Below are 27,379 nucleotides of genomic sequence, written 5' to 3' on the forward strand. Positions count from 1 at the left end.
AAATCTCATGATAGCAACTAGGCAGTAGTACTTAATCTTTTCTGCTGTTTGTGTTTTTATTCTCAAAACATATTTTCACATGCCTCATTCAAAATTAAAGTTCTTAAGTTTTTTAGACATAGAATTCAGTATATCATAAATATGAAAGAGACAGAATTACAGCTTAATTTTACAATGATATTAAGATTGAAATTATTCATTAAAAAAGTATATCAGCTTACAGTGACTTCTGCTGTAGCTGTAGCTTTTGTTCAATGATGTCTGAGAAACGAGGAACTTTTTTTGAAATAGCCACACGGATATCATCACTCAGATTAAAGCAGCTTCTGGACTTTGTTTTGAAATGTAAAAATGATGAAAATCCCAACTCACAAAGGTATGTAGTTGCAAATGGCATAAGGATTTCTAGAGCTGTCTTTGCCAGGTTTGGAAACGCTGTGAATTGGGCACACCAGAAATCCTCAAGCTTCATTGTCTCAAATTCCATTAGGATTTGGCCACTAGCTCGTAATTCAGCAAGATCATTTTTCATTAAATAACTATCATCAACAAAATCGATATTAAAAAGAAATGGATCCAATATCCATTTACTTGCCTCATTAAGATCTCCAATGGAAAAATATCCATGGAAGAAGTTGCTCAATTGTTGCAGATGCAGTGTTATTTCAGCTGCAATGAATATGCCTTCATTATCTGAAACAATTATTTCTTCAAGAAAAGGAAAATTGGTAAAATTTCTTTTCTCAATTCGTTTTTGCCAAAATGGAAACTTCCTAACAAAAGCAGATAACTTCTCTCTAGCTGATACTGTGTTCATCCCAGTCCTCTGCATAGATGCACTGAGTTCATTTAAGTGTTTGAATAAATCTGCAAGGTATGCTAGGTGAATTTTAAACTCTTTATTTTCAAAGCCATCAACTAAATTACTGCTCTTGTGGTGAAGAAACTGATTTATTTCTTCATACATTTCAAAAATGTGAGTAAGTATTTGGCCTCGGGAAAGCCATCTCATTTCAGTATGGAAAAGGAGGACACTATATTCTATGCCAATTTCTTCAAAGAAAGCCTGAAATAGGCGATGATTTGGAGCTCTCCCTTTGATGAAATTTATTACCCTCACCACAGTAAACAGAGCATCCCTCAGTTTTGTAGGCAATGTCTTTATGACAAGTGCATGAGGATTCAATAAACAATGTGTGACTACGATATGAGGTATCTCTTTTTTCATGTAGGCAACAAACTCGGAATTTTCTCCTAGCATAGAGGAGGCACCATCAGTACAAACAGAGCCACATACATCAAGTGCTATCTTATGCTTCAGAAAGAAGTCTCTGAAGAGATTGAACACATCTATTCCTTTCATGGATAGCTGCAATGGTTCACAGAAGAGAAATTCTTCTACGATCTCTCTTTCTTTTATATAGCGCACAAATGCCATTAGCTGACTGCAGTCATCCATGTCAGTTGTCTCAGCAAGCTGAATACCCACTTTAAGAGGACTGGCTTTGATATCTTCTAGAACTTGCTGTAAGATATCCTGGCTCATTTCATCAATTCTAGAATGGATCACGTCATCTGATAAGGGTACCTGCTGAAGCTTCTTTTGTGCATCTGGTCCCAAAACTATTTGTGCTATTTCCAGTGCACAAGGTTTCACTAACTTTTCAGCTACTGTATGAGGATTCTTCTCCTTGGCACATAAATACGCAAATTGATACGATGCTTGTAATAAAGTATCCTCATGAGATGCAACTCCAAATGCTTTCAAGGTTTCACTCTGATCAGATGGTGTTGGCATATGCTTCAGGCTATTGAGATCATGCCCAGCCACACCACCATGCTGTCTGTTAAAATGGTCTGACAGTTTTGATGGTCTGAGGTCAGCATTTGAAAATACTGAGTTACACAACACACACTGTGGACGCTGAGTTCCATCTACTTCCGTTGTACAGGTGAACCAGTAGCGAACATAGTCATCATCCCATTTGCGTTTCTTCGACATGGCACACAAAAATTCTCAGGTAGTATTCCAGAGATGCCACAGAATTTTGCTTTGGGAGTAAAATATAACCCACACATTAAAAACCAGTGGCTAACTGAATTAAAACAAAGCCACATCACATGCTATCTTGTATATGTCAAGATACAGCCTGCAGCATGTCAATTCGAAGTAAGCCATGACAGGATATAGTTCAACTTAAAGCTAGCAACTCATAGCTAATGCCCTGGAATAAATGATTTGCCAGCAAGTTATATATGGGAGATTTGAGCTTAGACAAGTTATGAACACCTGTAAGTCCTTTATTGGTGAATTATAGTTATGGCTTAACTTGTTTTCAATAATGTATGTTACAAACAAATCTAGCACATTTTGTATCCCTAGAAAGGGCATCTCACTACCACCACCTTCTTCCATTCAGACCCAAAGATGTATGCATACCCTCAGTTAAGAATCACTGAATAAAGGAGCAATTCACTAAATAAGGCAGGGTGGATTCTGACATGGAGGTTAAAATAATTGTATACATTTATGGGGTACAAGCACAATTTTGTTATATGCATAGACCACCTAGTGGCAAAGTGAGGGTTTTTAGGGTATCCGTCACCCAAATAACATACATTGTACTCATTATTTCTCATCTACTCCCTCCCACCCCACTCTTCCACCCCACCCTTCCAAGTCTCCTTTACCCATCACTCCATTATCCACGTCCATGTGTACACATTATTTAGCTACCATTTATGAGTGAGAACATGGTAGTTCTTTTTAATAGTTAAAGACTAAACAGGTCTGTAATACTATTTGAACCTTGAGCAGTTTTGACTCCAACTTAGGCAGAGAATTTCAAATAGGTCTTTAAGTCTGATTAAGCCACCCTTGATGCAAAGGTAGGCTACAAATTGGCTCAGAGCTTCCCTGCTGCTAAGTGTAACACACTATCAGTCCATGATTCATAGTGTCCATATAAAAAAGCAAAATGGCCAGGCGGGGTAGCTCATGCCTGTAATCCCAGCACTTTAGGAGGCTGAGGTGGGTGGATTGCCTGAGCTCAGGAGTTCGAGACCAGCCTGGGCAATATGGTGAAACCCCATCTCTACTAAAAATACAAAAAATTAGCTGGGCATGGTGGCATACGCCTGTAGTCCCAGCTACTAAGCCAAGATCATGCCACTGCACTCCAGCCTGGGCGACAGAGCAAGTCTCTGTGGGAAAAAAAAAAAAAAAAGAAAGCAAAACAACTTGCTCAGGGGAACACAACTGTTCTTCTTACCGAGACTTCAGAAAAATCCCTCTCATAGGAGAACACTCTTAAGTAAAATAACGAATTTCATGATGCTTTTCCACCTAAATACCTCTAAGGGAAAGCAGTCAAGAACACACACACGCACATATACAAAATAAGCAGCATGCCTAAGGTTTGGTTTAACCCAAAGACAGGATGTAGAAGGCCCTACCCATAGAGATTCTGATTCTCCAGCTATGGAGTGGGGGCCTAGAATCTGTATTATAAATAAGCATTTTAGATAATTCTTATAAATAGTAACTAGAACAGTGATCTGTGACAAGAGATACCATATCATCACAATCACTGGGAAACTCTTTCAAAATATACACGTCCCTGCACTACCTTAGAACGAATACATATCTTCTCCAGAAGCAGAACAAAAGAATATGAAATAATGTTGTTCAGGCAGTCCTGAAACACAACCTGGTTAAGTAGTCAGACTTAGGGGAATGAAAACATATCCTTCAAACCAATCCTTAGCTAACAAATATTCTAGGTTTCTAAGTGAATGGTCCCAATGCTTTAACAGATATTTAAATTTTCTACGTTTTCTGAGTTCATGACAGCCTCCTATGAAAGTTGAAACCTAAAATGAAAGCCATGTCTTTTCTCTTTCTCTCCCTTTAGCAACGAGTAAAGGCATAATCCACAGGTAGGCTCAAATATACCTTAGAAAACATTCTATCTCCAAGATAAGTAAGTGATCCCCAAAGTTTCCAAAGTTCTGTGCCAGAGAATGTGGCTGAAATAAAGTAACAGGTACACATTTAAATCTGAATGCCCACTTTGGCCATTAAAAGAAAAATCACAAGCCAAGAATATCCACTTAAAGCATTCGCTTTCAAGTGGATCTACCAAGATGAACTAGTTGTAAAGTGTACTCCAATAAAATAAGCTGAGCTGTTACAAGGTTGTTATGAGCCTGTTAAATTGGAGGATGTCTGCCAATCAAATAAGACAACCTGAAGTTTAAAGAGCTGATCTTAAGACTTTTGTCAAGTAATGAGACTACATGACCACTTTTGCTTAGAACCACTTCTAATTAATGACGATAAAATTATGACATTACCATAAATCCTTATTTTTCTGTATTCTATTAATGTATATTTATCATGTAATATTTGGGGAGGAAGAGGGAATAAAGGAAAATGTTTTTAGTCACATTAGAAATCATTACAAGAGGGGCCCTGCACGGTGGCTCACGCCTGTTACCCCAGCACTTTGGGAAGCCAAGGCAGGCAGATCACTTGAGGTCAGGAGTTCCAGACCAGCCTGGCCAACATAGTGAAACTCTGTCTCTACTAAAAATACAAAAATTAGCTGGGTGTGGTGGCGCATGCCTGTAGTCCCATCTACTCGGGAGGCTGAGGCAGGAGAATCGCTTGAACCCAGGGGGCAGAGGTTGCACTGAACTGAGATCACGCCACTGCACTCCAGCCTGGGTGAGAGAGCCAGACTCTGTCTCAAAAAAAGGCCGGGTAGGGTGGCTCATGTCCATAATCCCAGCACTTTGGGAGGCCGAGGAAGGCGGATCACCTGAGGTCAGGAGTTTGAGACTGGCCCCGCCAACTTGGCGAAACCTCGTCTCTACTAAAAATACAAAAATTAGCTGTGCATGGTGATCCCAGCTACTGGAGAGGCTGATGCAGGAGAATCGCTTGATCTGGGAGGCAGAGGTTGCAGTGAGCCGAGATGATGCCACTGCACTCTCCAGACTGGGTGACAGAGTGAGACTCTGTCTCAAAAACAAAACAAACTGGAAATCATTACAAGATCTGTTAAGAGTCCATTCCTATCCACCTTGACTATGTCTCTCAAGTATATTTTAATTTAAAATTTATCTGTTTTGAACAGTTTTAGGAAAATCAATTTAAAGTATTCTTCTCCATCCCCCTCAAAAAGGGAGAACAGGTGGCAAGAATTTTCAAGGGCCTCAAAGATGAACTTACTGCCCAAGAGGCTTGTGTTTTAGAACCTCACAATTTACACTTGCGCTTTTGTGGTATTTAGGAATTACAGTATCCTAAAAAACGTAAACATTAAAAAGCATCATGATAAGGAGATATTGTTAAACAGGCATGATAATGGTATTGTGGTTGTGTTTTTAAAAAGTCCTCATTTGTTAGATACAGACAATTATTTACAAGTGAAATAAGATGTCTGGGATTCCTTTGAAATACTGTACTTCAGCACACTCACAAACATGCACAAAGCGGGGTGGAGATAAAAGAAATGACTGGCCTTAAGTTGGTAACTCTTGAAGCTGGATGATGGGTACACATCATTACACCGTTCTATTTTAATGTATTTTGGAAACTTTCCATAATAAAAAGATAAAAAGCATTATCTTAAGATAGATATCACTCATTTTAAGAATGATTCTTTTGAGAGATTATCTTCAGATGCTTAATGAAAGATCTGATATAACAAAGTAAAATGTTTTTGCAAGTTTATGAAGGGTAGATATGAAAAAGTATTACAAATGAGAAAAATCAGTTAAAAGTGAACACTCACAAAACAAATATTTAGGGAATGCTAATATATATATTCCAGCAGTGAAAACACCAAAGTGCAGCTGTAAACCTAAAACTCCAAACCAAATACAATTCAACTTCTTTCTAGCCACTGCGTATGCAAGATCATGATAGGCGCAGGTGTCTGGGGAGGCAGAGCATTTAACCATTACATTTTACAGTTAAAATCAATAGCCAGGAGAATGGGGGAAGGAACTTGGTGGCTGGGCAGACGCTCCAGGGGCAAACGCCTGCGATCGTGGCTTTGTCACTTACAGGATGGGACCTTTCCAAGCCTCAGTTCCTCCAGAGGGGATAACAGTACCTACCTTACAGGGTTGTTAGGAGATTTAATTATAAGAATGCATGCAAATAACAAGCAGCTCTTAACTGATAGGACCTGATGGTGTTACTGTTAAGGACGGAGATTTTTACAGCCTCCCGGGTGAGATAAGAACGCCAGCTGCTAGGAAAAAAAAAAGACTCAGCGCGGTCTCCGCCCGCCCGTCTCCAAGCCTGAGGCGCAGGCCTATGGGATGCTCGGGCTTCTTTTAGGCGCCCGTTTCAGGCTCCAGTCCCACTCTCCGCTCAGCCTAGGGCCCAGCCTCTGGCCGTCGGAACCAGTAGAGACGGCGGTTCCTCGGGTCCGACCCCCGAGCAGGAATCTGCGGTGCGCCTGGAGAGAGAAGCATCCGCAACAACCTCCGCCTCAGCCAGGCCCGGGCTCCATCCGGGTTCTCCAGGGTGCTTCCCGCCCGTAAACTGGGAGAGGCGTCTCCCACACGCAGGCGCAGTAGCAAAGGGCTGTGGGATGGGCTGGCTGGCTTGAGTATTGAGCATGCGCGCTAGCCCTCCCCAATTTTTTTTTTTTAGATTGTGTACGTGGAACAAGAAATCGTTTGTTTATTGTGTCTGCCAGAGAGGATGAACTGTACAATTTCAGGAATGGAAGGGGCTGTAAACTCCACATAGTTCTTTTTAACATGCAGAGCACTGAAACTTTTATATTGTGTCGGGCTTTGAGCTTGGAGATAAAACGCCTGATAATTGCCATGTTCCATGTGGAATAAATGAGAGAAAAAGAGAAGGAAGCTCATTGTAATTTCAGATTAGACATTTCAGCAGTGGAGGATGAGCTTCCATAGCTTGTGTACTGTTGCCCATGCAAGGTGATCCCACTTTTTGTAAGTGGGAGCATAGGGATGAATTTCCATGTCATCATTATCTATCCGAAAGATTTTTATTTAAAGTTCTTTCAACAACATGACTTCAAAGAAATAAACCCATATTAGAGAGGTTTTAGAGAAAAATCCCAAGTAGAAACTAGGAAACGTTGTTGAAAGAAACCGGAATATAGCCCTTTCCTGTTTGGGGGTCTTTCCAGAATTCTTATAAACTTAATGAGTTTACTCATTTTTGTACAATCTTGTTAGAAGCATTCCATAAGACTAGTGTGTGTGAGGAGTGGTGGGGCGTCAACGAATGTGGGCCAGATACATCATTTTCAGGTGTTAAGGGTGAGCCTGGTAAATATTGACGGGCTGCTGAAGTTTTTTGTGGATGGAAGAAACTGCTAAAGACCAGCCTTGTTGGTCAAGAAACTAGGGCCTTCAATACTAGAGAAAGGGGTAGGCTTCAGAATCCCACAGCTAGCTTCATGTCCTGACTCCAACGGTTAGGATTTGTGCAGATTACTTGGAGTTAATTCCATGTGCTTTTTGTAAAATTTATATATCATCCATTACCCCATGAAGTTCTTTTGAGGAAGGAGATAACATTATGACAATTACAGTACATAATTCTCGCACTCAAAAGGCAGCTATTATTGAGATAATAAAATCAAAGCGCAATCTGAGTAATGTCCTAGGCATTATGTTTTTCTTTTCTTTTTTTTTTTTTTTTGAGACAGGGTCTCATTCTGTTGCCCAGGCTGGAGTGCAGTGGCGCAATCTCGGCTCACTGTAACCTCTACCTCCCGGGTTCAAGCAATTCTCATGCCTCAGCCTCCTGAGTAGCTGGGATTATAGGCGTGTGCCACCATGCCCAGCTAATTTTCGTACTTTTCATAGAGACGGGGTTCTGCTATGTTGGCCAGGCTGGCTAGGCATTACTTTTCCAAAATAAAACAGAAGATATGATTCTGGATATTACAGAATTCTTCCTAAATCTAAGTAAACCAGGCCTCATAGAAGAGGGAAAGAGGTCCAGAAAGGTTAGGTGACAAGATGCTGAAATTTTCTTAAACTCACAGAAGCTAATCCAGGTTCCCCTCCCTGTCCCATAAACAACTTTTCTGCCAAATATTAGAAATAATGCTACAAACCACTCACAGTTAAGTATTGTCATTTATGTATCTTTAACAAAAGATAAAATACAAAACAGACACAACATCAGCCTTTATGTTGAACCACCCTGTTTGGGTAGGAAAATGAACATTGTTTTTCATTCTTAAAGTAAATAGGAATTAAATCTGTTTGCATTGCTGTTTAATTTCATACCAATCTAAAGCTAGACACTATGTATATCCAAAGTACTTGACAATTTGACTCAGTTACTCACACCACTGTTTCGGAGATGCTGACTTAATGCAGTATCCTACAGGTGGTTTTTGGTAGTTTAGAAAAGCCAGTGGGCTGTTAAAAGTTGATATACTGATGTCAGAGGTTTTGTTAGGCTGTTTTCACTGATTCCACTCTGTCAGTATTATCTTCACAGTGTTCTGAGAAGAGGCTTCAGGATCATGGCAATCTATTATTAATATCCCTACGAGCTATCCTTATAATTCTTTCAATAAACCAACTTCAGGTTTTGTTTTTTTGCAAATTTTACAAACAAAGTAACAGCTGCTGGCTATAAATATTAGGATATTCTACAATTTAAAAAATCTAATATTCATTATTGTTACATAGGGGCAATCACAATGAAAACAAACGGTAACGTAAACCATATCCTCTATGATAAAGGAAAGGATTTCTACACCTAGACTTATGTCCAGAATGGTAAAAGACCTACTACTGATCAGTCAATATTGACCCAATGATAAGAAAATAGTTGTTTTCCATTCAAAGACTAACACATTTAGTCTACTCCAGAGGCCAAGGAAGAGAGAATCGCTTGAGCCCAAGACTGCAGGGCATTATGACTGTGTCTGTGAAAAGCCACTGCTCTCTAGCCTGGGCAACATAGCAAGATCCTGTCTCTAAAAAAAATAAAAAATAAAAATAAATGTAGTCACAGAGTTGCTAGTAATTATTTAAAAAAACAAAGCCCTGTTTTTTTCTCAAAACAAAGGTGTGCTAATACTAAATATAGGGCCACAAAAATCGAAGCAATAAAGTTTGAAGCTTAATAAATGTAGAGAAAGAGACATTCTTAATAGGTAGAGAGCCAAGGCTTTTTTACACGACTCACATAAAACTGGAAATAGGCCAGGCGCGGTGGCTCACGCCTGTAATCTCAGCACTTTGGGAGGCTGAGGCGGGTGGATCACGAGGTCAGGAGATCGAGACCATCCTGGCTAACACGATGAAACCCCGTCTCTACTAAAAATACAAAAAATTAGCTGGGCATGGTGGCGGGCACCTGTAGTCCCAACTACTAGGGAGGCTGAGGCAGGAGAATGGCGTGAACCTGGGAGGTGGAGCTTGCAGTGAGCCGAGATCGCGCCACCGCACTCCAGCCTGGGTGACAGAGCAAGACTCCGTCTCAAAAAAAAAATAAATAAATAAAAAAAACTGGAAATACAATCTTAATCCAATTTTAAATTCTATTCCCAAAAGCACACGTCATGTGCCTCTTCTTCTTTTCTTGTTTCCTCAGTATGGAAAGGAGTGAACTTACTGTGAGGCATCTGAAATATTTATTAAAGCCAGGCAGCAAGAAGAATAAACAAGGATTTTTCTATCTACAATCATCAATAAGAAGCTGAAAAGAATGTATCAGCTGCATCTATCTTGGATGGTCTTCTGACTAGTTACTACTGTCCAAGGAAAGAGGCCATGGGGTCATCTGGCCTCTGACGTTTCATTCTATATGCCTCCATTTCCTCTTCAGTAGGTTCTCGAGTTTCATACATGCTATTGTAAGGCCGCTTCCTCTCATCAATCTGCATGGTCTCCTTGACATGAAGAAGGCGGGCCTCCTCTGCATTCAGTGCCTATAGTGAGAGGAATAAAATGTGTATCACAGCTCTACATCAGATGTCTTTTCTTCAAAAGTGGCAGAGTACCAACAGACCCCACTGAATATGAACTGCTCTATCAAAAACGCAGATTGCCTGAAAGAGCTTTGGAGTCAGCCCTTCTACTGTCAAGCTACAACTAATCACTATTTGGCTTATATGATATTTTTATACAGCACAAAACATTCTATAACATTTTAAATCAATGTTGAAGAAATTTTATTTAATAACAAAAATTAAATGAGGTTCATTTTACTTATACAAGCTCACAAATGATGCTTCTGGTAGAGACTACAATTCTGACTTTTCTCAAGGACTTGCCAAAACTTACAAATTATGGAGCTAGAAGGCAATTCTTTCTGGTCAACATGCCAATAACTCTAAAATGCTTTAGAATGCACATTTCTTCTGTCCATTAGTCATAATTACTAAATACTCCAAGAAGAAGGCAATACCTACACCTCACAATATCTCCATTAATATAACTTGAGCAAATCACTCAGACTCTAGGCTTGTTTCATCATTGTAAAAATGCATTTGGAGACAGGACTAGATCACAGGCCATTACAAATAAAGGCCTTTACAAATAATACTGGCGAGAACGGTGGCTCATGCCTGCAATCCCAGCACTTTGGGAGGATGAGGTGGGCAGTTCACCTGAGCTCAGAAGTTTGAGACCAGACTGGGCAACATGGTGAAATCCTGGCTCTATAAAAAAATACAGAAATTAGCTGCACATGGGGGCATGTGCCTGTAATACCGGCTACTTGGGACACTGAGGCAGAAGAATTGCTTGAGCCTATGAGGTGGAGGTTGCAGTGAGCTGAGGTCGCGCCACTGCACTCCAGCCTGGGCAACAGAGCAAGACCCTGTCTCAAAAAAATAAAAACAACCCAAAAAACAAAGAATACTGTTACTTGTCACTTTTACTATTTAGACTTCACAAATTACCTTTTTCAATTTTTCATGCTTCTTTTCTTCATCATCACTATCTGAACTGCTCTTTCGATGCTTCTTCTTTTTCTTTTTCTTCTTCTTCTTTTCCTCTTTCAGTTTTTCTTGATGCAGCTGAAAGGGCGGATTGAAATGCAGTGTTATTAATGTGAAAACAAAGCTCAGGTGCACTACTTGGGCGGCTGAGGCACAAGAATCACTTGAACCCAGGAGGCGGAAGTTGCAGTGGGCCCAGACCGTGCACTGCGCTCGAGCCTGGGCGACAGAATGAGATTCTGTTTCAAAAGAAAAAAAAATAACTCAGGTGCAGGTTTTAAAGCCCTCCCTCCAGGACTTAAAAATTCAGGACAAATGATTATCAACTTACCTCCATGAGGGTTTGAGGTTTTTTCACAGATTCTTCCCCAGTTATCTCATTTATAATACACTCCTCAGAGTTCTGTGGGAAATACATGTAATTTGAGTTGAGTGTCATAGTTACTAATCATCTAAGAACAAGTTAAAATTTGAAACATGAGACAGCATGTTTTAGTTTGACTTAGGAGCTTCGGTTGTTTTATACCTTTAAGAACCAAAGACAATTACTTACAACAATCTCCTTCCCAGCTTCTCCAGTACAATAGGAATACTTGAAAAAAGAGTGACAGCATTTGTATCCCCATCGGCCTTCTTTCCAGTACGATCCCCAGATATGCTGCAGAGAGAGAAATTAAAAAGCTTAAAAAGGAAGCTGAAATTAGAAACTTCTGTATACTGTTGATAGGAGTATAAAATAATACAGCCCATTAAAGGTAATTTGGGAGAAAAATTATGGGGATTCAAGGCTGGCTAACAGGGAGAAGGTAGTTTGACCTGAAGTGTGAGAAGCAGGACCTGTAGTTACAAAACTCTTAAATTCTATTCCCAAAAGCCTATTAAAAAATTTAGGATATCTGACTTCTCTTGAAAAACGTAGGAGTGGGAAATTCTGGGCCTATATAACCACTTGGCAATAATCAGCTGTTGCTGAACAGTGGATGCCCCATTAGATAGGGCTTGTGTTCTCCAGTTTGTACAATTTGCCTGGCTCACTTCACTCATGTACGATCACTGGTCTGGCTCCTATAGGGAGTTAGGTTTTTGACCCTCAACTAAGAGAGACAATTGTAGTTTGGTTACTTCAAGAGAACAGCAAAGGACAATATATGCTTTATGATGTTTACAATGCAATACGAATATACTACATTACTTATTAAATATTCTTGTCAAAATATTTAACTTATATCCAATCAAGCCGTTAGACCTGAATTCCTATTTATAAAACATACAGGGATAGAGAAACAAATTATATAACACTACTAGGAACCAGTCAATACAGAATATGAGACAATTTACAAACTAATTGGCCTAATCTGTTAAATGGTCACCGTCATGAAAATGAAGAGATACACTCTAGAAAAGAGACATAATAACCGCATAATGATCAAAAGAAATTTGAAACGAATTCTGACTAAAACAAAAAATAGGTGTTAAAGGCATTTTTCTGTATATTTTGGAAAATGTGATTAATGACTAGATATTAGGTGATATAGAATTAATGTTAATTTTCTAAAGTGCAATAATGTCGATATGGTTATATAGAAGAAAATCCTCATTTTAAGGAGATATGTGATATAGCGTTTATGGATAAAATGTCATGATATACATAATTTCCAAATGTTTCAGTCAAATAAATGTATACATAAACTATATGTGTGTATATATGTGTATTTTACATATATATGTAAAACTGTGCATATGCGCATATACAACTAGACAAAGCATATAAGGCAATATGTTAAAAATTTCAGAATTTAGCTGATGGGTATATAAATGAACATAGTATTCCTTCAAAATTTTTCTATTTTTGAAAAAATTCCATGAAACAGAGTTAAAAAAATTTTTTTTTTAAAGCATAGAGCATACAAATGGTTAGCTAATAAAGTTGTAGTGGAAAAATGCAATACAGAGCAAAACCAACAAGGACACAAAATTGTTCCAGTTTAGCACATACTGTGTGATTGTGGATCTTCACATCCTCCTCATACTTAGAGCAGGCAACAGCCCGCTCCTGTCCTTTGATGACTGTCCCATGTCTTGAGTACTCCACATAGTCTTCAGTCTGGGCTAAAAGCAATTCAGCTGGAGGGGCATCCAAATGTTCTTGGCCACCATACTAAAAGGACATTGGACATTATTCAATACATTTTACAACCTGATTTGCATTTAAATTTCCAGAAAACATTTATTTCTAATCAGAAAGAAAGGGAACATTCTTTACTGTGTTTTGTTATAGAAAGCACAGTAGGAAAAAAAAAGCCACAAATTTTTTCTGAGGCAAATAGAAGATGTCTCACTTGCTATTCATCTGTTGAGTACAGTAAGTTACAAGATGGCCATAAATTCCTCTTTTCTTTGTATACATGCCCTTTTGCCACAGGGCTTTGCTTTTCTTCCCATCAAGAGACGAAGTCTTTCTCTATCCCTTGAATCTGGGCCTGGCCATGTTATTTGCTTTGCCCAATGGAAGTTGGCAAATGTGATGCAAGCAAAGGCACTTATGTACCACAGCACACTTTTTGCTGCCACTCTCTAGAACTCTGAGAATGCCATTTTAAAAAGCTGCGCTACCCTACTAGAGGATGCAAGACCACATGGGGTGGAGATGAGCTGTCCCAGAAGAGGTCCCCTTAGGACAATTAGCCTGTTAACTGCTAAACACAAGAGTGAGGGCATCTTAGTTCATCATCTAACCTCAGCTGAGCAAGCCCAGACCAGGAGACTTGGCCAACTGTGAGAAACAATAAGTGTTTATTTTCAGCGATTAAGATTTGAGGTAGCTTGTTTTGCTGCAAAAGCTCATACAAAATTGTATACCATCTGACTAAGAGAAAGGAAGAAAAGGACTATTCTTCATGGATTAAGAGGGCTCTCTTTGCATTATTTTCCAAATGTAAAACTAACGCTTGTTAACTAGTAACTTCTCTTTAACAGAAGTTCTTCTTTAGCATTTTGGTCAAAATTACCTTTTCCAGGATGCTTTCTTTCTGCTGTTCTTTGAAATCTTCTTTTTTGACTTTGAAGGACTTATACAACAGCTCTAGCTTTGTAGGATCTGCCTGTAGATGCACTTCAGATCCCTTGTCATAGGCTTCCCATGCAAACACTAGAGTAATTCAAAACATCTTAGTGAGTTGGCAGCTGCATTACTGTATGCTTCTTGAAAACAAGCTTTAAACAATCCCAAACGTCTTATGAGCTGATATAAAATGCCTTGACATAGAGGAAACACTTACACTGTGTCTGAGCCATTGAAATGGTATCTCCTGTGTACCTAACAAAGTTATCTCCAGCATAACTCACTCTGTAAATACAAATAAAGAAAATGTTTCAGAGACTGATTTAAGGAAAATTAATTCGTAAAACTGAATCTGAATTAAAATGAACACCATCTATGGTCAGGTCAGAAAACAATTAACTTTCCCTCATCTTGAAATCTGTACATTTAACTTGATACTTACTCATCTGGATTCTTTCCTGCATTGGCATAAGGATTCTCTCTCATTGCTCTAGTTTTTGGATCATAGTAGGCAGAATTTGGATCTAAATTCCTCAAATACTAGAAGAAAAAAATATTTAAAGAATAAATTAATGTTTACTCACAGCAAAAAGATTTCAGCAGACTAGTTGGAGAAGTTAAACATGATCAATTAAATAAATGTGTGTATACATTTCTGGGGTACAGGTGAAGAGAAAAAACAGAATGAAACCTTATCTCAGAATGACTCTGACTATATTATCCATATGCTACCCAGAGTCGATAAAATTTATGCTGGGAAGACAAGTATTTTTCAAATATGTATGTTAAGCTGACAAGACTTACTTTTGCAATATCTTCTCGAATCCTGAGATTCCGGACAGTAATTCGTCTCTTGGAGTCAAAATTCTGTCCAGGCATGTCAATATCATCTGCATATTTATCTTCATCCTCATCTTCACTATTATGATCTTTTTCCTAAAAGAGGGAGAGGAAGGAAAAAAAAGTAAGAAGAAAAGAAAGCAGCATGCAGTTCTTTTTTTTTTCCCTTTCCCTTTAACCAAACCCTTATTTACTTGTGTTCTTTAAAAGCTATTATTAGTGTTATTTATTATTAGCCATCAGAAATTTAAAAATTTAACATATACTCAGAGACAGCAAATATGTATTACCGTCTGAGAATTTGGTTCCTCTTCTCCCCACTGGTGTTTTGGAGAATTCTGCATCATGAAAGAAGAAAAATCATTCATAATTTCATTCCACTTAATCCAATTAACTTTATTATTAAGATAATAAAGTATTATTATCTTATTATAAATAATATTATATATTATATAATAAAATATAATATTTTATTATATATTATATATAATAAAATATAATATCTTATTATATATTATATATAATAAAATATAATATTTTATTATATATATTATATAATAAATATTTATTATATAATAAAATATATATGTAACTTATTATAAATAATAAGTATTACTAAGATAATAAAACTTAATTCTAACTGAACAAACTCTCACACTTCTCAGTTGTAATGAGCGCAAAAATTCTGAATACAAGAGTGCCATTGTAAATAATTTTATTACACTGTCTATAAAGCCAGCAAATTTCAAGAGAATTTTAATTAAGATTATAACCACAAAATGGTAACAGAAAGATTAAGATGACCAAAGTATCCAATAAATATTAATTTCTAAATGTGTTAGTCTTCAGACATACTGTATTCATTAAACGTTACTAGTTTCCTAGTAAGTCCAAAAAGAAAATATTACTAGGTTCATGTCTTCACAGCCAAAGTGAAGTTTGGGCAATGAAAAAAATCTACAAGTGACACAGTATTGTAATTTAAGGAGAGGCCAAACTCCTTGTCACAAGGATACACTTTTCTTCGCTAGCAATTGGTCAGAATACTTTCTAACTCCACAGAATGCCTACACTAACGTGGTCAGTATTTCATCATGTCCCTTCATAAAGGCTTCAAAGATTAAAAATACTTAAAAAAAAAAAGAATACATTATAGCATTAGTGAGGAGATGCAGAAACACGTGTATGTATATATACTATATAGATGGAAGCATAAATCTGCATAGCTTTTCTGAATGATGGCTAAGTGATATGTCATAAAAATTTTAGAAATACAAACTCACTGAAATACACTTCTAGAAGGTTATCCTAGTATCATGTCAATTATATAAAGATGTATAAGAATGTGATGTGCAGTGTTGTATATGTGCAATGTTTTTTCAAAACATTGGGAAAAAATCAAATTAATAGATCACTGGTTATATAATGTATTGCACTCCATGGAACACTGAACGGCCATTAAAAGTGATTCTATCCAAGGGGCAGAAAAGTATGTATCGTTTCCTAACTTTTTGGATTAAAAAAAAGGGAGGGGAGAGACAGGTAGGATAAGGGTATATATTTGTATTTGTATTTATTCAAGACAGTCTGAAAGGAGCCACACACATACACAAAAGAGTTGGGGTGAGGGGAAGTTTAGTGTTAGGGTGGATAGAAACAGGGGTGGAGAGACTTCGCTGTGCATCTTCTTAAATTGTTTTAATTTTTGAGCCATGTGAATTCATACAAAAATAAATGATGCTATAGGTCTATAAATATAGACAGAAAACATGTTCCCACTGTACTCTATGTTGTTAAATTAAAAAAGAAGGTAATAAATGAATATATAAAGATGGATTCATGTAAGAAACATTTTGTATTCTAGCACACATGAACAGGTATATGTGGACAAGAGAGACCTGGAAAGGCCCACTTCAAAATGTTCACAATTAACACAGGGATATTTTCTTTTTTATATTATGTTCTAATTTTTTTCCACTTAATATGTGTTACTTTCAAAATGAGAAATATAAATATTTTGTAAAAAATAATTTTTTTGAGTTCCCACTATTTGCTAGTTCACCAAAGACATTTACATACATTTCTATAGTGACAGCTAAGTCTCTAAATCTACTGTATGTGGTTCATCTTAATATCCAAGCATCCTGGGAGCGGGGAGGGACAGCATTAGGAGATATACCTAATGCTAAATGACGAGTTCATGGGTGCAGCACACCAACATGGCACATGTATACATACGTAACAAACCTGCACGTTGTGCACATGTACCCTAAAACTTAAAGTATAAAAAAAAAAAATAATCCAAGCATCCGAGTGGGCAAAAATCATTAGCCCCTTACATACATTAAGTATCCTTACTGGGGAAATAAATTACACTACGTTTACAACAAACAACAGAGAATACATTAGAACAAAAGAAACAGGCCCTTTTTCTTTTCCCAAAGTTAGTAATAAATAAAAATAATCACAACAATAATAGCTACTAATTACCCAGTGTTTACTATGTGATATGTATATAAGCTTCCTGGGGGTAGGTGTTATCATTTCTATTTCAGACATACTAAACTGCAGCTCAGAGAGGCAAATTCACTTTTTTTTTTTTTTTGAGACGGAGTCTCACTCTGTCGCCCAGGCTGGAGTGCAGCGGCATGATCTCGGCTCACCGCAAGCTCTGCCTCCTGGGTTCACCCATTCTCCTGCCTCAGCCTCCCGAGTAGCTGGGACTACAGGCGCCCGCCACCGCGACTGGCTAATTTTTTGTATTTTTTAGTAGAGACGGGGTTTCACCGTGTTAGCCAGGATGGTCTCGATCTCCTGACCTTGGGATCCACCCGCCTTGGCCTCCCAAAGTGCTCGGATTATAGGCGTGAGCCACAGCGCCCGGCTGGCAAATTCACTTTTCTAAGAGCATGTATGTCTCATGGAGCAGAGACGGATTTTGTTATTCATTGACTGATTGACTGATTGATTGCGATAGAGTCTCGCTCTGTCATCCAAGCTAGAGTACAGTGACGCGATCTCGGCTCACTGCAACCTCTGCCTCCTGGGTTCAAGCGATTCTCCCGAGTAGCTGGGACTACAGGTGCTCACCACCACACCCAGCTAATTTTTGTATTTTTAGTAAAGATGAGGTTTCACCATGTTAGCCAGGCTAGTCTCGAACTCCTGACCTCAGATGATCCACCCGTATCGGCCTCCCAAAGTGCTGGGATTACAGGTGTGAGCCATCGCGCTCGGGCAGAGATGGATTTTAAACACCTATCTGGTAACTTACGATGTTAACTTGCCTGATAGGTTACCTTAGTAACTCGGTAACTGCTTACTTGGTAATTATTTCAAGTTCTGTTTGCTTTGTTACTTATACATGGTTTAGAGTCCCTTTTAGAAATTTAAACTAAAAAACTATAAATGTTTACTATTTATTTGTGCCTAGATTTGTTAAAAAGAAACTTGACAACTCTAATATGCATAATATATTTACTCTATTGACAAGGATTTTAAAAAAAGAAAAAAAAACTGGCTGCAATAGACCTTTCATTCATATAAAAAATATTTTGCCCAGTTATATAACTAATACATATTCATTGTGGAAAATGCAGAAAATACTAAAGAAAGAGGACAGAAAGAAAAATTCATAAATTCTACATTAAATAAAAACTAGTGTTCTGGTCTTTTTTTCTGTGTGATAATATTATACTATCTTTTCATGTATTATTCAAATACAAGTGTTAACCAGTGTTGTTAATGAAGTCTTGAGAAATGCCATTTTAAGAACTATACAGCATTACACCATGCAGATGCACTTAACCAATTCCCTGTTCCTGGACATTTAAGCTATTTCAATTTCTTTACTATTGTGAAAAATGCTGTACTATCTTTACACATCATGATTTTTCTGAACTCTAGAAAATTCTTTAGGATGGATAGCTCTAATAATTTAACTTGAAAAAGTAAATGTTTGTGTGTGTCTAAATATAAATAGTGGCAATATTGTTCCCAAACTGACTGCATCAATTTATATTACTATGAACTGTATACAAAGTATCAGTTTTATTTTTCCCCCAATAGCATTTCTCTCTTCCTAACTGAAGAGCTATAAAATGAATTCTTGTTTCAATTTTCATTTCTTTGTTTAAAAGAAATAAAACCTTTTTATTGATCATTTTCATTACTTACAGCCTGTTCCACTAATTTTCCTGAGGCTAATTCCTCTTGGAGTTTCTGGGCTTTCAATGTTCGTTTTGCCTTTAAAAAAAAAAAAAAAGAAAGAAAAAGTAAACATTTAAATTTTACTTACAACATTCAAGTCACCACCTAAATTTTTATATATTTAAAATGAATAACTTTAAATTAATTTATTTCAGAAAAGGTCACTGAACAAACCTATCTCTTTGGGATTCCTTGTAGCCCTAGACCTATTACTCTATAAAGAGCAGGAGTTACACAGTGTTTGAACCAGGCATTAATGTAAACTGAGCCAAATGGCATCAGTAGTAAATTGCAGGGAGCAAGCCCTGACAAAAACAAGCAGTTGCCACAGAACTCTAGATGACTGACTCTTACCAGGCAGGCGTGGGGTTACCATATATTATAATATTCAAGAAAAGATGAAATCCAGATTTTTATATGAAATCTTATAATTTTAAAATACCTCTAATAAAAAAAAAAGGCAGTGTGACTATGACTTCAAAGGAATAAGGGTGAATAGGTCAAATCATAACAGTAAAAACTGAAGTTGGGTTAAAATAAAATAAAATTTTCTGAAACAAATTATCCATTCCCTTTCTACTACTCCCAAATGCTATGGGAGGCAACTATAAAATAGGTTCATGGGCAAGCTATAGCTTGGGGCCATACATTTCTAACCTCACAAAACCAAAAGCTTTGGACACTAATCTGTCTTCATGCTTCCAATATCTTTTGCTACCTAAGTCAGGGAGTAAAGGACAATATAAGAATCAAATAAGAAGAAACTGCTGCCAAGTATGGCTAGCACACTATTTCCTTTACTCAATATTACAATTATAAAGGTAGCCTATACAGTAGTACCGCTACTATTATAAAAATGCTACCATTTTTAAAGTGCTTCAAGATTTGAAAAGTAGAGCTGCTAGAGATACAGCAAAAGGACGATTCTTTAAAAACCCCAGGAAAGCAGGGAATTTTGCTCACCAAATCAACTTTGGCATACTCTTCAACAATTTTCATGTGTTCTTCTGGATTGTAGCCATTCCACCGATCCCTCTTCCCATCATAGTCAAACATCAGTTGAGGCTGGACATGTTCATCTGGAGCTATATTAGTACCCGTAAATTTGGCTCCAACTCGCCTAGGTCTCTAAAAACAGAGTAAGATTTAATCTTTTCCTAAGTGCTTATGGCCCAAAGGAAAACTTCATACAACTTTTACAGAGTGGGCACTTTACGATCTATTCAATTTTCAGTTAGTCTTACAGTAGAAAATTTTGTTGGTGTTGAACCAATTCCACTGAAACTAATTTTTATTTAACTTGTACCTAAATATAGGTGATTTCAGTAAAAGAGAAGTTAGCTCTCTGACAAAGAAAAAAGAAAGACTCTGACAACGGTTTTCAAAATTTTCAAAGGTGAACTTACCTCAAAGCAGTCTTTCTTTTTGTGTGTCATGGCCCCACAATTTTCACATGCTCCTTTGCGGTACTTAGTAATTATGGAATTCTATAAATATATATAAAGAAAAACAAAGAAAATGTCTTAACCACGTAACTTAGAAATAACTTTGACTGTCATTACTATTTTGTCTAGTGAAATGATTTCTTTGTTAAAAGGAAAATGAGTTAGAGTCTCCACACATTTATAAATGTGAAACTTTAAAGAGTTCAGGAGTGTAAAATTTATATAAGAAACACAAAGATAAAATAGTAATGCACTGTGAATTTCAATACCAGATAAAGGGTTTTATTATCTGTTTCTACTTTAAATAGTATTGCATTAAAAATTCTTACATTAAGTTCTTAAACTCTCCATATCCATGAAGATGTATACAGGTTGCCTACATACCTCTTTTACACCCCTCTTGTACCATTCTCCAGATGAGCTGAACTGCTTTTGTTTTTCTGGTTGTGGTCTCTGGTGTTTTAAAGTAGGTCTTTTTGAAGGATCAATATACCATGGCACTGAAGAAATATACTGAGGAATATGGGGGTTGATGTCTCTGTAATTAAAGTAAAAAAAAAAAATTTAAGGATAAAATTGGAAAATAATCAGTATTACAATTACAAAGGTAGCTTATACAAAATCTAAGAACAGAAATATTGCAGTGGTGGGGGAAGAGAACAAGGTTGCTATCTCTATACTATAATAAAGAATAATTAAAAATAAAGAAATAATTTATTTTAGAGTGAAAATATTTCCAACTAAGAAACTAAGAATAGTGATATAACTGAAGGGGGACAAGAGAGGAAGGAAAATAGAGATGTGTGTTAGTAATCTAAATCTTCTATCACAAGAAGTTTTGGTTCAAATAATGTCTATAGTCAATTAATTAAAATAATTGTGTAGGTATTATTATCTAGAGATGTGACGGTAACAACCAGAAAAACTCAAAATAGAAAGATTTAACAGCAGTCACTTCTGTAGAGCAGGCCGGGGTGGGAAGGGTAAAAAAGGACTGTTGCTATTCATTATAAGCCCTTCAACATAATTTCATTATTAAACCATATGCATATGAGTTTGATAAAATAAAAAACAAAAATGACATAAATGAAGAGAGGTTCCTCTCAAAGGATGAAAAATTAATTAAGTAGACATGAATTTGAATTCTGAATGAATGGATCATACAAAAAATTAAGTACTTACTTTCCTTCTTCATCAACTTCTGCAGGAGCATTGCCCAATTTTCGCTGTTCTTCTAGCTCCTTCTTCTTTCTCCAGTCCTCTCTGGTCATCTTCTTTGGTTCTTCCAAACTCATTTCTTTGGACCCCGACAGGGGTGCAGCATTAACTGCATCTACAACTGTGGCTGACATGGTTATCTGGCCTCCTCTAGGAAAAGAAGTTAAATTTACAGTAAAAAGTAGGCCTTCATGAATTCACTCAAACTACCAAAAATACATCCTAATAATATATACTGTTTCATATGTTTTTTTTTCTCCTATATTATGTGTAAGGAAGGGTCTCTTCCCCCTCCTCAAGGTCTCTACATACTGTTAGCACTGTTTCTCTCTCAACTCCAATTTACAAATGGAGAGAGACACATACGTGTATTTAAAATTTCACAGGACTCTTTTCTCATATACATCCTTAATCCCTCTTTCTGTGTATGTGTCTCAAACTTTTCTAACACAGTAACTCTTAATGAGAGAAAAGAGGGTCCTATCTCTGTACCCCTTCAAGAATGAACATCTCAAGAGTTATCTATATTCACTGCCTCCATTTCCTCACCTTCTATTTTCATCCTCACTCACTCTAACTTAGCCCTCCATTCCCTACCATTCTAAGGAAAAGAGTTACATCATTAAGTCATCAAGGACCATTGTGCTAAATCCAATGGACATTTTTCAGCTCTGTTCCTTCCCTTTTTATACATTATGTCTTGACTTCCCTGACACTACATTCTCTTGGTTTTTCTTTTTCTTTTTTTTTTAGAGACAGAGTCTCGCTCTGTTGCCCAGGCTGGAGTGCAGTGGCACGATCTCAGCTCACTGCAACCTCTGCCTCCCAGATTCAAGCGATTCTCAGTCTCCTGAGTAGCTCGATTACAGGTGCCCGCCACCATGCCCGGCTAATTTTTTCATATTTTTTGTACTGACAGGATTTCACCACACTGGCCAGGCTGCTCTCAAACTCCTGACCTCAGGCCATCTGCTCACCTTGGCTTCCCAAAGTGCTGGGATTACAGGCGTGAGTCACTGCGCCTGGCCCTCTTGGTTTTTCTTGTACCTCTGTTGTCATCAAATTTTGCCCAGTTATTTAATGTTGGATTCCTCAAGGCTCAGTCAGCACCTTTTAAGCCACTCTAAACTCCCACTAATGGATAAGCTCATTTACTTCCAAGGCTTCAATGGTCACAATACAACACTGCTGGCTCTCCAACTTATTTTTCTATAAAATAAAAAGTAATAAAGGAACAATGTATTTTTCTATTCAAGACTTTTTATCTAAGCTTCAGATACATATATCCAATTGCGTACTTGACATCTCCACTTAGAGGCCAGAGGCATTTAAACTCAATACGTCTTAATTCAATCTCATGATCTTCCCTCTGAAATCTAATCTCCTACTGTTCCCTATCTTAATGAAAGACAACATCATCCGTCCCTTTACATTAAGTGCTTCAGCTTATCCCTACATCTATCTCATCACTAAGAACCGTTATTTTCACCTTTTGAGTATCATTCAAATGCATCTACTTCTTTCCATTCTTACTGCTACCACCCTAGTGTAAGTTATTACTTTTTCCTACTTACTGGACTCTTCTGATTCCCTCCAATCAATTCTCCACATTGCAGTGTTAATTTTTCAAAACACAAATTTGATCATATCATGTCTGACATGGTTTGGCTCTGTGTCCCCAGCCAAATCTCATCTTGAATTGTACTCCTGTAATTCCCAAGTGTTGTGGGAGAGACCGGGTGAGAGATCACTGAATCATGGCGGCAGTTTCTCCCATACTGTTCTCCTGGTAATGAATAAGTTTCACGAGATCTCATGGTTTGATAAAGGGAAACCCGTTTTGCTTGGCTCTCATTCTCTATTGTTGCCGCCATGTGAGAGGTACCTTTCACCATGTTTGTGAGGCCTCCCCAGCCACGTGGAACTGTTAAGTCCAACAAACTTACTTCTTTAGTAAATTGCCAGGTCTGGGGTATGTCTTCATTGGCAATGTGAAAACAGACTAATACAATGTCCTACTGCCCAAGCTTAAAATCCTCCAATGCAGTACCGTCCAAAAATTCAATACAGCACCATCTAAGAGAAATACAATGCTAGCCCCATATGTAATTTTATGTTTTCCAGTAGTCATATTAAAAAAGTAAAAATAAACAGGTAAAATTACTTTTACAAGATTTTATTTAATGTAATATATCCAACATATTATAATTGCAAATTTGAATTAGAAAAAAAAAACCTCTGTCTTTAAAAGTTGATATGGGTTTTACACTTATTTAAACTAATCACATTTCCAGTCTCAATAACCACAAGTGGCTAATAACTATCATAACGAATAGTGACAGCTGGGTGCGATGGTTCACACCTGAAATCCCAGCACTTTGGGAGGCGGAGGCGGGCGGATCACCTGAGGTAAGGACTTTGAGACCAGCCTGCCCAACCTGGCGAAACCCCGTCGCTACTAAACAAAAAATCAGCCGGGCGTGGTGGCGTGCACCTGTAATCCTAGCTACTCGGGAGGCTGAGACAGGAGAATCACCGGAACCCAGGAGGCTGATATTGCAGTGAGCTGATATTGCGTCACTGCACTCCAGCCTGGGCGACAGAGCTAGACTACGTCTCAAAAAAAAAAAAAAAAAAAAAAATGACGCTCCAAAGGATTTTATCATTCGTACTCTAAAAACTGACATCTTTTTAACACACCTACATGGTCCACCATGGTCTGGCACCTGCCTACCTTCCAGCCTCACCATTACAACTATTCCCGCTTCCTTCTCTACTAACTACATAGACCTTCTTGTAGTTCCTCTAACACACCGTGCTCCCTGTAGACACTGGGCCTTTACACAAGCTCTTTCCCAGTGGAAAGTGCTCAATGCCTGGGGGTCTACGATGCTTCTCAAAGGTGTTCTCTTCTATGTCTGACCTATAGAAAACCTCCACATATATTTGTGTAACATATAAACTGATGGCCTAAATATACTGCGAAGTGAAGCACAGGAACGGTAAATTTAATCTTTATTAAAACAGCTACCATTTCTCGAGCCTACCGTGTATCACCTCATCTAATCTTCACAATAAGCCCAGTAGATAGGTCTGATGAACACCATTTTACAGTGAAGAAACAGGTTCTGAGAGGTAAGATCCTCAGCCAAGAACACATTGTAGTAAGAAATAAGGACTTCAAACACAACTCTGACTCCAAAGTCAGTTCTCTAAACCAGTATGTTATACTTGTCCACAGAACATTGGCTTCTGGGCCTGAAATATTAAAAACTAAAACTGAATAAAGTATTATAGTCACCAAGTTGTACGCACTAGTTTCCGTCGCTGTGGAGGGACCTATTTTCTCCAACTAAAAACAGTAATAGCTCCCACTTACTGAGGGCTTACGTAAGACACTGTTTAGCGCTTTACTTACATAGATGTTTTCATTTATACCCGCATGATACCCCACTGAAGTCGGATCATCTCGACTTAACAGGAAAAACTGAAGCTCAAGTAAATTTTTCTGGCGAGGAAATACAGTCTGTCAATTTGGGTACTGGAAGCAGCTTTCCCTGCTCGCAGTCCGGGGATTGCTCAAGGTCTTCGAGGCACCGCCACAAAGGCGACACTCTCATAGTTATCCCGACTGTTTCCCTGAAGACGCAGGCCTGGCCTGGCAGGGCACGAGTGCCATGAATGGGTCTCAGGACAGTGGCTTCCTTTTCGGTCCCCCGTCCTCGCTCCCTCAACACCTGAGGGCTCATCACCCCCGTGAAGATGTATCCAATAATTAGGAGCCTTCGACTCATTTTCTCAGGTTCCCCAACTCCCCGTCGCCCGCAAGTTCTAACAATATTTTCTTACCCAGTCCCGCCGCAGCTAGCCCCAAGTCCATCCGACAGAATCCAAGCCAATCTCGTAATGTTTACTTCCGGCTTTTCGCCTAATTCCGGCGGCCACTGCGGTAACTTCCGGATGACCGGCACATGCGCACTAATTTCCTGGCGGGGCCGGGGGCGGAGGGGGGCCTCCAGTCCTCCTGCGCCGTGGGAAACGCGAGAACTCTAGCTGTGCCTATCGCACTATTTACCCGGCTTGTGGGGAGTTTCAAGTTGGGCAGCTTCTTTTTGGCTTCTATTTAGGAGCTTTCTTTTAGAATCGGAGAATTTTAGGAAGTTAAAAAAAAAAAAAGACCAGAACAGACAAGAGCTTAAGCCTCACCAGGGGACTATGAAATGAATGGGGAAGTTGGTGACGTATCAGCTTAAAAAAAAAAAAAAAGCAGTTAAACTTGGCACTAATTAGTAGCCAGGCTGTGTAACATGCTGGGGATTTGGTGAACAGTGTCTTCCCTCAGATTTACATCAGAGTGCGAAAGACACCGAAACAAGTATTCAGATTTAGCAGCTGTAAAAAGTTGCTATGAAAAGAATACCAGGTGCTGTGAGAACATAAGGCACGTTATCATTAGAAAAAAATACGACAATTTCCATTTTGGAGAAACAGTATCTATGCTATCCCATCCCTTCTTTAAAAGTATACATGTGAAATAAAACACTGGAAAATAAACTAATTTTCGTGGTAGAATTTCTTGTGATTTTTTTTTCTTTGTGCTTTCTATTCTGGTTGTTCTCCCCCTCCCCCCCATAACGTGAATCCTTTTTGAATGTAAAAGTAAAAGTAGCTACCATTCCTGCCTCAATAAAATAGCCCAACATAATAGAATCTATTTTTTTCGTATTAAGAATTTGCAATACCTGGAGTTTAGGAACATAAATATTAATTTTGCTTTTACAGGGCAGTAGATGAAGAAACAGTGTCAGAGACTAGCGTGAAAGTGAATAGAGTCTATGAATCACTCAGGCTTTGTTTTTTTCCACTTAAAAATATTCCTGAAATTTGCTTAGGAGTGTTAAGGCCTAATTAGCCAAAACCACCAGGAGAGCGCATCTCGAAGAGGAATCAGAAAGCGCAGGACAAGACAGTTGAATCTTCTCTAAGACTTGAGGTCCCTCTGGAGGGTTCTGAGGAAGGTCTAGGAAAGCCGGGATTGGTTCTGGATGGGTTGCTGTTTGTAAAGAAGGATTGGGAGAAACTGATTAGGGACTAAGTGCTGTTATGAGTGAGGGTGGTTTAGTAATTGAGTATTTCCAGTAATAGGAACAGCAAAGCTGGTCTGAGGGCATCATTAGTAAGAAAACAGTGGTTATTCAGAGAGGGTGGTTATGGTTTACAGCTGCTGCATGACCTTAGGAGAAACAGTGCTTTCTGTTGGTGAAAAAAAGAAGACATCCTAAGATAAACCTTGCACCTCAAAACCTCTGTAGATAGAGAATCCCCACTTGGAAGCTATAGGTGTTGTGCAGATTTAGTCTTAAAAATTAACACTTTGAGTGCTGATAATATCATATGATGATGTAAAATTTAGGAGATACAGGAGGAAATAAGGGATGGGGATAAAGGAAAAAGAACAGTGAAGGGACAATAAAGGTATGCATATTTTTCTGTCTTTCCTCTTTTCTTCACCTTAAGTTAGGCTCTTTTCTTATAACCTAGTATAATGTCCAGCATTTAATAGGTATTCAATAAATATTTGTGAATGAATGAATCATTCAATCAATATTGGTCCTGAAATGCCAGGGAAAAAGAGA

The 27,379-nt window shown here is 38.0% G+C and overlaps 2 protein-coding genes across 3 annotated transcripts; both read right to left on the reverse strand.

Annotated features, from left to right (window-relative positions):
• Nucleotides 1–37: 37 nt before the first annotated feature.
• FAM200C (family with sequence similarity 200 member C) lies at nucleotides 38–8,002 on the reverse strand. Its single transcript, XM_003808023.4, has 2 exons — nucleotides 6,130–8,002; nucleotides 38–2,051 (listed from the first exon to the last, which is right to left on the reverse strand). The coding sequence occupies exon 2, from the start codon at nucleotides 2,000–2,002 to the stop codon at nucleotides 218–220; it is 1,785 nt and encodes a 594-aa protein (XP_003808071.3). The 5' UTR covers nucleotides 2,003–2,051; nucleotides 6,130–8,002; the 3' UTR covers nucleotides 38–217.
• Nucleotides 8,003–8,126: 124 nt separating this feature from the next.
• Nucleotides 8,127–26,067, reverse strand: SLU7 (SLU7 homolog, splicing factor). Of its 2 annotated transcripts, XM_014345142.4 has the most exons (17): nucleotides 25,593–26,067; nucleotides 22,721–22,952; nucleotides 21,708–21,893; nucleotides 20,910–21,063; nucleotides 20,487–20,567; nucleotides 20,044–20,208; nucleotides 19,048–19,116; nucleotides 15,162–15,209; nucleotides 14,836–14,967; nucleotides 14,474–14,571; nucleotides 14,249–14,316; nucleotides 13,979–14,118; nucleotides 12,967–13,128; nucleotides 11,524–11,628; nucleotides 11,302–11,373; nucleotides 10,932–11,048; nucleotides 8,127–9,956 (listed from the first exon to the last, which is right to left on the reverse strand). In XM_014345142.4, the coding sequence occupies exons 3-17, from the start codon at nucleotides 21,875–21,877 to the stop codon at nucleotides 9,777–9,779; spliced, it is 1,761 nt and encodes a 586-aa protein (XP_014200628.1). In that variant the 5' UTR covers nucleotides 21,878–21,893; nucleotides 22,721–22,952; nucleotides 25,593–26,067; the 3' UTR covers nucleotides 8,127–9,776. The 2 variants fall into 2 exon arrangements, with proteins under 2 accessions (XP_014200628.1, XP_003808068.1); XM_003808020.4 differs by lacking the exon at nucleotides 22,721–22,952 and having other exon boundaries at nucleotides 25,593–26,066.
• Between the last annotated feature and the right edge of the window lie 1,312 nt (nucleotides 26,068–27,379).

This window comes from Pan paniscus, chromosome 4 (genome assembly GCF_029289425.2).
Source record: "Pan paniscus chromosome 4, NHGRI_mPanPan1-v2.0_pri, whole genome shotgun sequence".
NCBI classification, from domain to species: Eukaryota; Metazoa; Chordata; class Mammalia; order Primates; family Hominidae; genus Pan; species Pan paniscus.